At 37.3% G+C, this 17,358-nt stretch overlaps 1 protein-coding gene across 3 annotated transcripts in view; it reads left to right on the forward strand.

Annotated features, from left to right (window-relative positions):
- LOC125247255 (deleted in malignant brain tumors 1 protein-like) overlaps nt 1-12,255 on the forward strand; it is a 30,386-nt gene extending 18,131 nt beyond the window's left edge. For 2 of the 3 annotated variants that reach the window (XM_048158524.1, XM_048158522.1), the window contains 4 exons: nt 3,728-3,907; nt 4,334-4,393; nt 9,593-9,671; nt 11,480-12,255. In XM_048158524.1, the coding sequence (XP_048014481.1) occupies nt 3,728-3,907; nt 4,334-4,393; nt 9,593-9,671; nt 11,480-11,576 (416 nt within the window). In that variant the 3' untranslated portion in view covers nt 11,577-12,255. The remainder of the gene's footprint in view (nt 1-3,727; nt 3,908-4,333; nt 4,394-9,592; nt 9,672-11,479) is intronic. The other variant, XM_048158523.1, reaches the window with a different exon arrangement.
- The last annotated feature ends 5,103 nt before the right edge of the window (nt 12,256-17,358 follow it).

The following is a 17,358-nucleotide window of genomic DNA, read 5'->3' on the forward strand; positions in this document are numbered from 1 at the left end:
ATGCATGTCAACAAAGAAGCAATTAATGATGGCTTTCTTAATTAAACAAACACAAAATACCATCTTGAAGTAAACAAAGTGCTGCTTTTAGGCGTAATATAGGCTATAAAACCTTGCCTGCAAAAAAAAAAAAAAAAAAAAACCCTTAGCAACCATAGATCTTTTTTCAGCTAGTAAAACATTAAACTGCCCTTGCAAGTCATTTACTATTATATAGCATATCCTAATTCAAAATATGTGTTCTTGAAGCCTTGATAGGAGTTTATGAAAAAGGAACTAATGGGTAGGAAAAAATGGAAATTAAATATGAAAACGTCAGCTCTCTAAGCCATGTGTAATAACATGGTGCTTAGAGGTGTAGTAGGGCTGCTTTCATTTTCATGTCGACATGTTGCTGTTCAGAAACAGCAAAGCATTTACACTAGCAGTGCTGAGGCCAGTCCGACGATTCTCCAATGTGCGACCAGAGATGCTGAAGGCCGACTCACAACTCACACTGGATGCAGGCACACAAAGAATTTTTCTTGCCAGTCGTGCCATTGATGGAAACATATTTTGGTTGTGTTTCCAAAAACCAAGGATGTCTCTATCATTTTCCATTGTGGGCTTGTGCTTCAAATATTATTCTAGTTCATCGAGCCCTGTGTCCAGTTTCTCGATATCAGCCCACTGGCTAAAGAGCGGCACTGGTCCTGGTGGTGGTGGTGGTACTGGCCCAGCAATCTCCTTATCTTTCTCTTGCATCTGCTGGGCATTTACCTCAGTTGTAGCATGTTTAGGGAAGCTTTCCAACTCTCTTCGTACACCTTGATATATTTCCTCCCTCTCTTCTGTGGTGAACATCCGAAGCTGCTTGAATTTTGGCCAGAGCAGAACGGCAAGCTTTTCGTGGTGTCCCAAAACTATCCATTCAGCCAAAAGTAAAAGAAATAGAGAAATAAACAGAACATAATAGAATCAATTCAGAATAATGCATTAAACGACACTTAATAGGTCTAACTATAGCAAACAGTGAATAAATTAAATGAATAATAATAATAATATTTTTTTATATATATAGCACAGTTACAAATACAGGCAATGCATTAGAAATTAGAAGAGTAATTAGACTATATCTCAACTGTGTTTTAGTATCCTGAGTGGCGCTGGATCAGATTGGGACTGGGAGAATTGGCAATGGCTCATCAGTGTGGTTTTCCAGAGGGCCACTAAGTTGATTGTACAATACTTTGAGCCACTGAGCTCTTCAGTTGCCTGCTTAAAAAGCTGAAAGAATTGGACAAGCATCTGAAGAATGTCTTTGGATATGTGACTCATGCGATGCATCTCTCCTCGTTCAAGCAGAATGGACTGAATGCATTAAGCACAGATTTGACCATCTCCAGTTTAGTATTCCATCTTGTTTCACATTCTTGTTTCAAAGACTGCATGAGTCAAAGTTGTAATCCAGAGTGTTTAAAAAATGTGGTCTTGCATTGCTCAATGCAGCTTCTCACTTGTTGCAGTTCTTCCTCATTTCCATCATCATCATCATCATCATCACCTTCCTTAGACTTCTTGAAGGTGTGCTTCAGCACTGTATTCAGTACGTGTGCTACACAGCTTCTGTGCACCCATCGGGAGAGCTCTGCCTGGACATTTGCACCTTGGTCACTGACAAACACCAGTCTGTCGATCTCATCTGGGGTCAGACCAAAATCACCGAGTTGCTTGAGCAGTTCTGTCTTCAGGTTTAAGACCGTTTTCTTTGACCCAAGTGGAAATGCACATGTACATATGACCCTAGTATTAAACTCCCAGTCATCATCTATATAATGCAGTGTGATACAGGTGTAACTGACCTTCCTATGGTCATCTGTCCACATGTCTGTGGATGCTCCGCATGCCAGTCCCTCAGCTATGGCTTTCCTAACTGTTGGCAGGAGCTTTGCTCCGAGACTGTGTGTGTGAAACGAGATAACGTTACACTAGATGGAAGTAAGTCCTTCACATTACACCGGTTTTTGCTGAATGAACTTTAACAGTGCGTCACACCCAGTACACTTAACGGCACTTACTTTTTTCTTGTCTTTGTCCACAATTTGCATGAAGGAGGCCCAGACAGAAGAGGTGCCGGTAGGTTTAACCTCTTTATATTCATTTTCTTTTAGCTTTTTTCTCATATCACTCATGAAGGTATCCATTATCACCGCGCGTGTGCATTCACTCTGCCTACCCTGTTTCTGAGATCGCTCAGGTTTTTTTTTTTTTCTTTTCAAAGCAACATACGCACAGCGCTTGTGAATGACTTGGGTATTACACACAATGTTAAACAGACCCGGGTCCTCGGGTCTCGGGTTCTCCGTGTAGACCTCTACAATGGAGCCCTGTGCCTTCTAGGGCTTGGGCCCTAAAAACCTAACTAACTGCTTGTTTGTAAAGATGTTTAGAAATTATGAACTATCTGTATCCAATGTGACAAATGAACGAAAGAGACTTGAACCACAGAAGAGACTCAGGAGGTGAACTAATTCAGTAAAAGTCAGTAAAAGTGAAAGTTAAAGGTAAATGCAGATAGAACAGCAGAGAAACAACATGAAAGCCAAACATGGAAGTAATGCCGAGGAACTCCACTATTATTACCACTTTTTTTTCTCAGCAAAAATACTAAGAAACAAACAATCAGACAAACCCTGATGACCTGTACTTTAAATTGTTCTTTGAATGTGGGCACAGTGAAGAGACTGAAGTCATCTGCCACTGTGAGGCAAACACATTTATACAACTGATGTATAGCTGTGATGATGTACAGAATATTTTCTCCACTTTTCCCTGCGAAACCTAGATGAGGGCGAGGGGGCAGACCTGGATGTGATACCAGAACTGCACTGGGCCATCAATCTGTCTCTCAAGGCCACCAAGGAGACAGCCAGGGCTATTGGCTGCTCTATGGCAGCCCCAGTGGCCACAGAGATGCATTTAATATGATTAAATAATTTTGAACATCAAAGAAAAATAATTATTTTTTTGTTGGATGCCCTGTTTTCACCTCATGAGCGACAGACTTTTTAGGCCCCTCTGAGGGGAAGCTGAATATGCCTCATTATATAAATATATATGTATTCTTTCTGGGAAAAGAAATCATCACTACAACTTCTGAAAGTGACCAGAAGTGTTTTAGCATTACTTAAAAAGTAATGTCACAAATCTGACAATGTAATTTTAACATCATTGTAAAAATATTTAAAAACCAAAAACTCTTTGCTCAATAATATATAGTTATATCAACCTAAATCTTAATATATTCATAATAATAATAGATTCATAATAAAGCTACAAAAGTTATTTAGTTAAGAGCAGTGAGTGGATTTCTCTTTATGTATTGTTGTTTGACAGACAGCAGCAGGTTTACTGTATTAGGCTGGTGTCACTTTAAGACCTAATTTTGACATAACAGTGTGTGTATTTGACCGTTCAAGTGCAATAAAACACGAAAGAGAACTGTAGGGATCGCAAGCTGTCCAAGAGGCGGCTTGTGTATGCGCTTTAGTGTGTGTGTGTGTGTGTGTGTCTGTCAGACAGCAGACAACGCGAGACCTCAAGGAGTAACTATTTTTAATGCCAAGCAAGTCATGTAAGAAACAGTTGTGTGCTCAGTCTATTCACTGCTATATGCATTGATCTAAAACTTTGACTTTTCACGATGTTTTGTAGTAGCCTGTTAAAATTATTCATATATCACTTGCAGCGTCTACTCCAGTTCTCTGGACACAAACCAGTGCCACAGTGAGCCCAGTGGAGGACAATGAGACCGATCAGACAGACGATACAAACTATACAGAGCATATAGAGGAGTCCACAACCTCACAACCAACTACACACACCACAGAGCTGGCAATGAGCGAGAGAACACCAGCCAATAAAACAGGTGACATTTCATTACAGGAATATTAGCCAAATCTCAGTCCATTCTTAATGTTTGACAAAAGGATAATAAGTAATATACTGTTTTATCCTGCTATATCTGGGTTGAATGTACACTTAAAAATAAAGGTTCTTTATTGACATTGATGTTTCCATGAAGAACCTTTAACATCTATGGAACCACTACAGGTTCTTTATAGTGTTAAAATAAAGGTTCTTTAGATTATTAAAATGTTCTTCACACTAAGAAAAGATGGTTCTTAAGAACTGACCACTGGAAGGTTCTTTAGGGAACCTAAAATGGTTCTTCTTTGGCATCACTATGAAAACCCGTTTTGAAACCTTTATTTTTAAGAATTGTTACAGGATATGACATCTGACATCTCATTTGAACTGTGCTGTCTGTGTGCTTCTGTCTTTGTTACTCCAGTTTCAGGAGTTGTCAACCCAATCAACATGTCTTCGGGATCAGATACGGTCATGTCATTAAGTAAGAAAGCCTCTCTATACAGGTGCTGGTCATATAATTAGAATATCGTGAAAAAGTTCATTTTTTTATTGTAAATTATTTTTAAAAATGAAACTTTCATATATTCTAGATTCCCTACATGTAAAGTAAAACATTTTTTTTTTTTTTTTAATTCTGATGATTAGAGCGTACAGCTCATGAAAGTCCAAAATCCAGTATCTCAAAATATTAGAATATTTCCTAAGATCAATCAAAAAATGGATTTTCAAAACAGAAAAGTTCAAGTTCTTTAAAGTATGTTCATTTGTACACTCAATACTTGGTCGGCAGCACATATTACAGCAAATGACTTGCTCCTAGCACAAATTACAGTATCAGTGAAGTGTGGCATGGAAGTGATCAGCCTGTGGCACTGCTGAGGCACTATTGAGCCTTCAGATCATCTGTATATTGTTGGATTGACTGTTTCTCATCTTTCTCTTGAAAATATCCCATAGATTCAGGGGTCAGGTATGTTGTCTGGCCAATAAAACACAGTAATATCATGGTCAGCACACCACTTGGAAGTGGTTTTTGCACTGTGGGCAGGTGCTAAAGTCCTGCTGGAAAAGGAAATCAGCATCTCCATAAAGCTTGTCAGCAGATGGAAGCATAAAGTGCTCCAAAATCTCCTGGAAGATGGCTGCATTGACTTTGCACTTGATAAAACACAATGGACCAACACCAGCAGACGTCACGGCCCCCCCCAAATCATTACTGACTTCAGAAAATTCCCACTAGACTTCAAGCAGCTTGGATTCTGTGCCTCTCCAGTCTTCCTTCAGACTCTGGGACCATGATTTCAACATGAAATGCAAAATTGACTTTTATCTGAAAAGAGGACTTTCAACCACTGTTCACTGTCCAGTTCTTTTTCTCCTTAGCCCAGGTAAGATGCTTCTGACGTTGTTTCTGTTTCAGAAGTGGCTTGGTAGTCCTTTTCCTGAAGATGTCTGAGTGTGGTGACTCTTGATGCGCTGACTCCGGCTTCATTCTACTCATTGTGAAGCTCTCCCAAGTGTTTGAATCGGCTTTACTTGACAGTATTCTCAAGCTTGTGGTCATCCCTGTTGCTTGTGCACCTTTGCCTACCCAATTTCTTCCTTCTAGTCAACTTTGCATTTAATATGCTTGATACATCACTCTGTAAACAGCCACCACATTCAGTAATGACCATCTGTGACTTACTCTCTTTGTGGAGGGTGTCAATGATTGTCTCCTGGACCATTGCCATGTCAGCAGTCTTCCCCATTAGTGTGGTTTCAAAGAACAAGAGATACCCGGAATTTATACTGTAGGGATGGTCATTTAATGAAACTCAAATGTAAATATTCTAATATTTTGAGATACTGGATTTTGGACTTTCATGAGCTGTACGCTCTAATCAACAAAATAAAAAAATAAAAAAAACTTTTGAAATGTTTTACTTTACATGTAGGGAATCTAGAATATATGAAAGTTTCATTTTTAAAAATAATTTACAATAAAAAAATGAACTTTTTCACAATATTCTAATTATATGACCAGCATCTATATTTAAAACAGTCATGCAGTCATGGAATAGACTATGCACTTTCTTTGGTAAACATTTTAGAAATTAAAAACTGTTATACTGTGAAACTTCAAAACAAATACATCTAAAGAATCCTGCAGTCACTTTACTATTTTCCCTTTAAAGGGTTAGTTCACCCAAAAATTATGTCATTAATTACTCACCCCTGTAAGACCTTTGACCGTTTGTTTTGAATCAGGGATTCAGAGCACCAAAGTCACATGATTTCAGTAAACGAGGCTTTGTTACATGATAAGTGTTTCGAAATTTGGTTCACCACTGGGGGACGTGACTTTGGCAGTTTGATATTGTTATTTTGTTTTGTTTTTTGGCACACAAAAAGTATTCTCATCACTTCATAACATTAAGTTTGAACCACTGTAGTCACATGAGCTGTTTTAAATGTGTGTTTATGTAGCTGGTTTGGGCTCCACGTGTCAGTCTCACTCGGACTCGGCTACCCCTCTGCGTTGTGTTTTGTGTTGTGGGTGCGAAATATAGACTGGTGTCGGTCTGCTGGTTCAGTAGATCTTTCTTTTCAAGAGGCAATATCTGCATGAGTTAAATTAGTGGTATATAGACAATTTTGTGTGAACAGCCTGCTCCTTGCTCTGCTCAGACCTCCCGCTGACTGAAGCAAGAGCTCACAACATACAGAATCTTATTTACAATAAAGTACTATAAAGAAAATAATATACATAATCATATTAATAATCATGTCAGATATTGATATATTATTATATATAATAAATATATATAATAAAATGTCTTATATAAAATACCTCACTTGATATTAACAGTGAATACTTTTCAAAGAAATGAGTATAATGCATCACACTCATATTCTGTATACCAGGGATTCCCAAAGTGTGGTGCGCGCACCCCCAGGGGTACGCGAGAGGAAAAATGTAATGGCGGTCTGTTTTTTTTAAGTGGGATTTTTCCATACAATAAAAAAAAAAAACATGAACAGTAAACATTTCCTTTGTAATCGCTTTTATTTTAAATAAAAAAAACTATAATTTATTGGTTTTTGATAGAAACGTATCAAACGCCAGTGGTTCTCAACCTGCGGCCCGTCACGAATGTAAATGCGGCCCGCGATATGCCGACCACAATTAAAAAAAAATTAAATTATAGCATTACAATTTATTTTTGTTTTTAAATTTAAATTGAAGTGAATTAAATAAATATAAATGAGCTATAATGCTTTATTTGTCATATAAAATCATTTTGGTGAGCATTTATTATTTTCAAACACAAGGCAATGACGAAATCACTCAGTTAAGGAAACGAACACTTACAAGTGCGCGCTTTGGAAGAATTCAAACAGTTGCCATTTTTGCAAATTTAAGCCTCAAAATGGTCAAATTTGTTATTAGATGAGAAAAACTAAATGTGGAACATACAAAGAAGGAGCACATGCAAACAAGAAGAGTCGCAGCATCAGCAGTAAAGGTAAGAAGAATGGAAGAATCAGTTGTTAATGAGCGAGATGGGCAGCCTTCCTGTTTGCTCTGTAGTAAAGTACTAACTTGACAAGCAAAACCTACAATTTCAAAAGACTGAGTAAAAATAACCGCATCAGCGCACCGCGGCTGGAATGAGCCCAACTCGGCCGCACGCTCGCGGATCCGATGCTGCGCGAGGGATTGCGACATGACAAAATGCTTGATATCGTCAGAGATTGTAATTACAATCAGTGTTGTTTGTAAAAAGAGCTGAGTAACATTTGCTTATTAAGGCGTTTATGTGATTGTTTGGTGACTATTGCGATGCTGTTGAAGAGAGTCATACAGTCATACAGAATTAAATAGCAACTTAAAGTGATTGTATACACAGTTTGTCTGTTCATTGAGCAATACTATCTGATTATTATTGTAAAGCTAATGTCAGTAAGTTAGTTTTTATTTGTTATTTATTGTGTGCAACATCTAGGTATAATAATAGTATTATCTGCTAATACCATAACATTCAATCTGATTGGTTTGCATTGGGGACATCATATGTAAATTATATGCGGCCCGTGAGACTTGCACTTGGACCATTGTGCGGCCCACTGGGAAAAAGGTTGAGAACCACCGTTCTACACACTGCTCTTCTTTTATGCACTGCAGGCTAGCCTATTGCTGCAATGTTTCTTTTACGCGGCTGAAAATAACCATGCTTTCTGTTACTGAGCCTGTGTCTGTCACTCATCCTCTTAAAAGTGGAAGCTTGTGCGTAGCTTTGTTGCATTATATTGAAACTTTGTTGATGTTGTTATTGTCATGCGTGTTCTGGTTATTTGCGCATGATTAAACATGAGTCTTTATATGGCGATAAAACAAAGCTTTGTTGCGTTTTTTTTTTTTTTTTTTTTTTTTGAAGTGGGGATTGGGGGTGCGCCAACCCGGTTGGGACATAGAAGGGGGTGCGCAGGAAAAAAAGTTTGGGAACCGCTGCTGTATACAAACAGTTAAATTTTAAAACACGACAAAGAAAACTGATCAGAAAATAACCATACCTGCATGAGTTGAAAAATGCAGTTAAATTAGTTGTATGTAGACAATTTTGTGTGAACAGCCTGCTCCTGCCAAATATTTGAATAGAAAGAGATTAACAGTCACGCTTTGCAGGCCAATTTTCACACCAACATACATCACTCTGCATTTAATTGACAAAACCATTCACTTTTGCAAATAAAACAAATTTAAAGAAAAGATAAACACACTCATGCATAGGCTACTCACTTACTTCTTAGCAAAATACATATCAATTAATTAGCGATTACTTCACTTAAAACACATTTTTTAACCGGAGTGAACAAAATGAATACCTTGCTCTGCTCAGACCTCCCGCGGACTGAAGCAAGAGCGCGCCACGCGGTGATGACGTCACAATTGCGACGAACGCAAAACTCAAAGAAATACTTTTTTTCCCCTCTTTTTTCCTTTTCTCATACATATAACATTAGTTCCCAATTGAAAAAAGTAGGATTTTGTGTGAATTAAAATAAAACAAATTATAATACCCGTTACATTTAGTAGCTTTCTGGACATTGAAAGAGTTAATTCCTCACTGAGCCATCGGATTTTATGGAAAATATCTTAATTTGTGTTCCAAAGATGAACAAAGGTCTTACAGGTGTGGAACGACATGAAGGTGAGTAATTAATGACTGAATTTTCATTTTTGGGGGAACTAACCCTTTAATTAGATTGCACAAAATAGTGATTAGTGATATTGTATTGAATAAATGAAATAGTTTTTGTCAGGTTTTATGTATATGATGGTGTGTTTTATGACTGTTTTTTTCCCCTAAAATTAGATCCTCTTTCTAAAAAAAAAAAAAAAAAACAAGAAATATCGCAATATATCGCCTTTCTTACAGTATCGCAATATATCACAATATTTCGTATCGTAACCCCTGTATCGTGATGCGTATCATATCACCAGATCTTGGCAATACACAGCCCTACTTTATACTCACATATTTTAGGAGCCTCAAAAAGGAAAATCATGAAAATAATATATTTTGTAGGTTGTGGTCTCATCGCTGAAATGTTATTTGCACTCTGACTTACTGCACTGAAATGATTTTATCAGTTTGTTTGAAATAACATGTTATGTGTTATAATCCTTTTACAGAATGGCTGGTCATTTTATTGACAATGTTGGCAGTTCTTCTCATTGTGCTTTTCTGTGTTATTGTAGCAAGAAGAAAAAGGTACGTCTTTTGTAATGCAGATATTACAAATGTTAATGTTAATACTATAGATATGTTAAAATACTACATGTCTGTCACAATACCAACACCTGTGGCTTTTGTAATATTTGTGTTTTGTGTGCAAGTGTGAATCTTGAGATTGTGTGGAGAACATTTGAGCAGTCATAAAAATATAGCAAATGTTTTGGCAACTTTGTCTTTAAGTCATAGCGACACCATACTCATATACAACACCATTAACACTATAATATTATCATTGTTGTCATCTTGATGAAAATATACACCTTCCATTGGAGGGAAGGGCGGTGGGCTCCTGAACGTGATGAACTGTGGTATATGCTAAATAGCACTCTGATGTTTGTATTAGTGTTAGTTTTGATATTTCTCAGACCTGGGACAGTTTTTCTAGCCCTTAGAAAATAAATGGTACATTTGTGGTCTTATGGTACATTCTTGTGTGCATGTCCACAAGAACGAAGGGTGTCCCATGGGTAGGAAATGGATAAGAAATTTTCCAGTTCCAGTTCCGATTCCGTTTTTTCCTAATGATTCAGGTTTCGATTCCGTTTCCATTAAAGTTATTAAGCAACCAATAAAAATAGTAGTAAGGGAAAACGTTCACAATACTCAACTCAAACGATACACAATACTTAATACTCAAAATTGTTGTTTATTATACTGTGCATTAAAAAATAAGGTTTATTAGGTAAAATTAGTTAACTACATTAACACAAACTAATAATGAACTACATTTCTACAGCATTTATTAATCTAATGTTAATTTTAACATTTACTAATACATTATTAAAATCAAAAGTGTAATTTGTTAACATTAGTTAATGCACTGTGAACTAACATGAACAAACCATGAACAGTTGAATTTTTATTAACTAATGTTAACAAAGATGAACAAATAGAGTAACAAATGTATTGCTCATGGTTAGTTCATGTTAGTTTATACATTAATTTTAACAAATTAATCTTACTGTAAAGTGTTACCACAAATTCAACACAAATAAGATGCTTGAACACACATGTAAGATCCAGAAAGGTGAAACTGAATATTTTCATAAAGACTTCACTTGTTTCTGAAAGAATGATTCAGTGATAGATACATTTTTAACAGTAATTTGTTGCCACCTAGTGGCATAACAATACAGTCATAATTTGAAGCACCCAGTTACTTTCAAAAGGTGATTTATTCTGTTTTGATCAGTAACATAGACATCAGCATTTAGATTCTGAATAATAAACTTTTGTAAACTTCTGTGATAATATTTGTAACAGAAATAATGATACTGTGTGTTTGAAAAGATTGTTTGTGAAGCTGTATATATCTAAACATTACAACTCTCTCTAAATCAGCGCAGCATGAATGCAGATTTGAATTTTTATTTTTGTCAAAGGTTTAATGTAGGCGAGTCGTTTTCATTTAGGAATTAGATCATGTGAGTGAAATCGAAAATGCAATCTTTCAAAGATTAATCATGCAGCTTTGGCCACCCCTCTCTGCATTGATATCTGATGTACTGTATATGAGTAGTGCGGGGGCTTTTCAGTGCATTCCTTGCTATAATATTCATGAGGTGAGACGTCCCTATTAAATGATACGCTCCTGGCACTTCGCCCGCCCATCATACCAGAACCGTTTTTGGAACCGAAACTTAGATATTTTGCATGGGCCCGATTCTTTTAAAAAAACACTACCGGTTATTGAAAAGAATCAGTTCTCAGTTCCCAACCCTACCCATGGGTCATTAACAGTGTTATTGGGTTTTACTGAATGTGTGTATTTTATTTACCCTCAGATGGTGTGGCAAGAAACAGAGCAGCAGTACACAAAACGGTGCATCAGCGTCAATCACTCGGGAGCAGGAGATGGACACGCTCATCAACACTGAATAGATCATGAGAAAGAGCAACTCAGAGCTTGTCAACATCAATCTGGATGAGCCAACAGAGAAAACATTATAAAACATGACCAGAGAAAGTGATAGAAAAAAAAAGAGAGAAACTTTGAGACTAAGGGCCAGATTTACTAAATGGGGCAAATTAGCGTGCAGATGGGAGTGGCAAGTATTGCACATGATCTACTGCTGATCTAATGCAAATTAAAGAACACAGACGCAGTCAAATCATTTATGGTCATAATGACCAACGCAATCTACCAACAGTGCAAAGTAGCCTTGCGTCACAAATAAGCAGAGCTGATGCACTCATCAGGTGCGGGTCGACACAGGCACAACTTGTTACCTGTAATATACGGATAATGTCTTCCTCTGGCATTCAAAATAAATTAATACGAGTGGAAAATATTTTCTCCCTTTTACCACATGCTCTCTGTTCTCTGCGGTGTCAAAAAAAAGAGGGTTTGCACTGGCACAGTCTGTTAGTATATCTGGCCCTGTGTGTATTCATTTTATATTTCAGTATTAAGTGATTTTTAATTTTACACTTGTGTATATGTGAAAACTGATTTTTTTTCCCCAGTGGCTTTGCTTGGTATAACAACACTGGTGAAATCAGTGCTTGTCAGATGATAGACGCAACTAAGATTGTTCAATAAACTCAGTTGTTTCCATCACTTGGTCTCCTGCTTTCTGCTATTCCCTGCCTCTTCTGCAAACCCAAGTTAAGGCAGAGTTAACATGACAATGTGTTGACTCTGAATGTCAGATATTGGCAAAATCTGATATTTTCTAACAGAGAGAGAGAGAAGTCTTGTAAAGTCCTTCAGGTGTGACGATTGTCTGAAGCCAAAAACACTGCCAGCCTCTCTGGGTTTATAAGTTTATATGGCAATCAAGATGGGCTCCCATAGCCTATCTGTCTTGAGATTGGCTTGTCTGTCATGATCATCTTGCGGAGACAGACCCCTCTCAACCAAACACCCCAGGAAAAGAACTGGGGTCTCGTCCCAGAAAGCAAGGTATGAAGCAAAATCCTCTTCCACTCCTCCATGACAACATCATGGAGCTGGTGGATGTTAGAGACTTTGCGCTCCTCAACCTTCCATTTGAGGATGCCCCACAGATGCTCAATAGAGTTTAAATCTGGAGACATTCTTTAGCAAGGCAGTGGTCGTCTTGGAGGTGTGTTTGGGGTCGTTATCATGTTGGAATACTGCCCTGCGGCCCAGTCTCCGAAGGGAGGGGATCATGCTCTGCTCATTCATGGTTCCCTCAATGAACTGTAGCTCCGCAGTGCCGGCAGCACTCATGCAGCCCCAGACCATGACACTCCCACCACCATGCTTGACTGTAGGCAAGACACACTTGTCTGTGAACTCACCTAGTTGCCGCCACACACGCTTGACACCATATGAACCAAATAAGTTTAACAAGTTTGTTTGCCCATATAATCTTTAGGGTATTAGGTTAGCTATGAAGCAGCTTCAACTCAAGCTCCCCCCACTGTATTGTCTTGGCCACTGTGCTGCTGCTCAGTTTCAAGGTCTTGGCAATCTTCTTATAGCCTACGCCATCTTTATGTCGAGCAACAATCCTTTTTATCAGATCCTCAGAGAGTTCTTTGCCATGAGGTGCCATGTTGAACTTCCAGTGACCAGAGAGAGTGAGAGCGATAACACCAAATTTAACACACCTGCTCCCCATTCACACCTGAGACTTTGTAACACTAACGAGTCACATGACACCGGAGAGAGAAAATGGCTAATCGGGCCCAATTTGCATATTTTCACTTAGGGGTGTACTCACTTTTGTGGCCAGCAGTTTAGACATTAATGGCTGTGTGTTGAGTTATTCTGAGGGGACAGCAAATTGACACTGTTATACAAACTGTACACTCATGACTTTACATTGTAGAAAAGTGTCATTTCTTCAGTGTTGTCACATGAAAAGATATGATAAAATATTTACACAAATGTGAAGGGTGAGTATATATATATATACAAACCCGATTCCAAAAAAGTTGGGACACTGTACAAATTGTGAATAAGAAAGGATAATTTACAAATCTCATAAACTTATATTTTATTCACAATAGAATATAGATTACATATCAAATGTTGAAAGTGAGATATTTTGAAATGTCATGCCAAATATTGGCTCATTTTGGATTTCATGAGAGCTACACATTCCAAAAAAGTTGGGACAGGTAGCAATAAGAGGCCGGAAAAGTTAAATGTACATATAAGGAACAGCTGGAGGACCAATTTGCAACTTATTAGATCAATTGGCAACATGATTGGGTATAAAAAGGGCCTCTCAGAGTGGCAGTGTCTCTCAGAAGTCAAGATGGGCAGAGGATCACCAATTCCCCCAATGCTGTGGCGAAAAATAGTGGAGCAATATCAGAAAGGAGTTTCTCAGAGAAAAATTGCAAAGAGTTTGAAGTTATCATCATCTACAGTGCATAATATCATCCAAAGATTCAGAGAATCTGGAACTATCTCTGTGCGTAAGGTTCAAGGCCGGAAAACCATACTGGATGCCCGTGATCTTCGGGCCCTTAGACGGCACTGCATCACATACAGGAATGCTACTGTAATGGAAATCACAACATGGGCTCAGGAATACTTCCAGAAAACATTGTTGGTGAACACAATCCACCGTGCCATTCGCCGTTGCAACATTCCTATTATTAAACTTGAGCAACTTGTCTCCTCAGTCCCCAGACGTTTGCACACTGTTATAAAAAGAAGAGGGGATGCCACACAGTGGTAAACATGGCCTTGTCCCAACTTTTTTGAGATGTGTTGATGCCATGAAATTTACAATCAACTTATTTTTCCCTTAAAATGATACATTTTCTCAGTTTAAACATTTGATATGTCATCTATGTTGTATTCTGAATAAAATATTGAAATTTGAAACTTCCACATCATTGCATTCTGTTTTTATTCACAATTTGTACAGTGTCCCAACTTTTTTGGAATCGGGTTTGTAATAATATGTACAGTACCAGTCAAAATTTTGGACACATTACTTTGTTTTTTAAAGAATTCTCTTATGCTTATCAAGCCTTCATTTATTTATTTGATTTTTTTTTTTTTTTTTTACAATTTAAAATAATGGTTTTCTATTTTAATATACTTTAAAATATAATTTATTTCCATGATGCAAAGCTGAATTTTCAACTCATTGTGAACCATTTTTCTGTCTTCAGTGTCACATGATCCTTCAGAAATCATTCTAATACACTGATTTATTATCAATGCTTGAAACAGTTGTGCTGCTTAATTTTTTTTTTTTTTTTTTTTTTTTTTTTTTTTAAATAGAAATCTTTTGTAAATCTTTTGTTACCTTGATGAAGTCTCCTAAGCTCCCTCTTAACCTGGTCCTCTTCGATGGTCAGTATGGCCTGTAAGCTGTCCACGGTGGAAAATGTCTGTGAGGGTGACTTTTGAAGGTGAGAAGTGTTGTTGGTTGTGGTGTAACTGTGGAGAGATTGGAGATTGCATTGGAAAGCAGCAGAGGATATATCAAAAGTATATTAAAATATAAAAAACATCATTTAAAATGGTTGTAATATTTCACAATATTACTGTTTTCCCTGTATTTTGATCAAATAATTGCAGGCTTGATGAGCTTAAGAGACTTAAAATATAAATAAATATATAAATAAAAACAGACACATAACTCACATTACAAAGTAGAATAACTGGCTGTGGCATTGTTTTCCAGAGAAACATGTATGTGAACTTTGCATGTTTCCTAAATCTCTGCAAACATGTTATGGTATTTTTGTGCTTTAGTACAGTCATAAAAATGACATATAGCACTTTAAATTACGTGTGCGACCAAAACTCACTGCATAATCTGGTGCACACTACATATTCAACCCAGCTGAATTACCTCCTCATCTTATTTGCCTGTGTTAACAATACTGTCAGGTCAATAAATACGACTTTATTTAGTTATGAATCAACATTTATTTGTTATAATAACTGTATGTACACCAATGGTACAACACAAATTAATATGCCTGAACACACTTATTTCACAGCTATGACACAGGAAATAATTTATTTGTCCACTTTCCTTTTAGACTATAGTCTACATTAAAAAAAACACATCACAAAAAGGATGAGGGAAAAGTTTATGTAAAGGGTTAGGGTCAGCAGCAGGTCCTTTCAAACTTTCCACAATGCGCTGTCTCTTGATAGGCTCAGCACACTGCCACTCACCAATCATCTGAGCTACCTGCTCCATCCAAGAATCACATTATTCTTTGTGATTCATGCCTACTTCAAGAGGTACAGTGCCTGTGTCAATCTCACCACTAGTTTCAATCAACACAAACAAACACATCCCTGTTGTATCACCTCGTCGTCCGCATATTTTGGTACGTCCGAAAGCTTTCGTGGTGTTCAGCACCTCCATAATTGTCCTTCACATCTACAGGAACACCGCTAAGTATGACACAGTTAGCAGGACTAACCTGGGCCTGACGACTCCACTCAGCTACTTTAGAGAGATCATGACACATGATTCTCACAAACACTGGAACAAGTCAAAAAAAAAAAAAAAAAAAAAAAAAAACACACACAGGGCTGCGTTTCCCAAAAGCATCGTAAGCCTAAGCTGATCGTAAAAACGATCGTACGAGTGATCTTAATATTAAGGTCTGTTTCCCAAAAGCATCGTAACTTAAGTAGCACTTGAAAATGATCGTAGATCTACGAGTGCTCTGGAGTAATCGTAAAGCTCTAAGAGCATCGTAAGAAGACAGAGTTATGAGGTCACCTACAGGATAACTGGCAGATTACACCTTTATTCAAGTGCAATGCGTATAAGATAGCTAAGGTTTTGATTGTATTACTCTTAAATACTCTTTGTTATTTAATATGAAAAGAAAAGGGAAGAAAATAAAAAACAAAAATACACATGATGTCATAAATAGTGCTGATAAAACATGTCTGCAATAAAAAAAATTGTCTGTACACCTGTAGAAATTGGCTAGATGAAGTACATAATTTGTGCTACTGTCACCCTTACACACACACACACACACACACACACACACACACACACACACACACACACACACATATATATATATATATATATATATATATATATATATATATATATATATATATATATGCAGGACACTATAGCTAATTTATGTAAGTGAGAATAACAAAATAAACTGTGACATATTATACCCAAAAATTGTTCATACAGTGGACTAGCAGTAAAATTGATAAACATTTGGAACCAAAAATTATTCAGACACTTTGACCTGACCATGTTTTACTAAAGTGTTATTTGAGATCTTGTCATATTTGTGGTTTGACTGTATATATATATATATATATTATCACGATCATTACTGGGAGTGCCCTTGTCTGCCACCAGAGGGTACTCCAACCCTGACTGTTTACATCCTGGACTTTGGTTTTCACCCCACGAACTACATTACCCATAACTCACCTCCTGGACTCATTATCCTTGTTTCATTGCACCCAGCTGTTTTGTGTTTGTTCATTAGTGTCTGTCTATTTATACCTGGTTTGTCTCTGCTTTTGTCATGGTGTCTTCATTCATGTTTCTCGAGTCTCTGTTTTGGTTTGCTTTGTGTTTTGTTCCTGTCATTGTTTTGTTTGGACTGTCTCCCTGGATTTTGACTATTGACTGGTTCATGGATTACGTTTCTGGATTTCCCCAATAAATACCTGCAATTGGACCTACCCTGTTTGTCTTCGTGTGTGCCGTGACATATA

This window comes from Megalobrama amblycephala, linkage group LG15 (genome assembly GCF_018812025.1).
Source record: "Megalobrama amblycephala isolate DHTTF-2021 linkage group LG15, ASM1881202v1, whole genome shotgun sequence".
In the NCBI taxonomy this organism is placed as follows: domain Eukaryota; kingdom Metazoa; phylum Chordata; class Actinopteri; order Cypriniformes; family Xenocyprididae; genus Megalobrama; species Megalobrama amblycephala.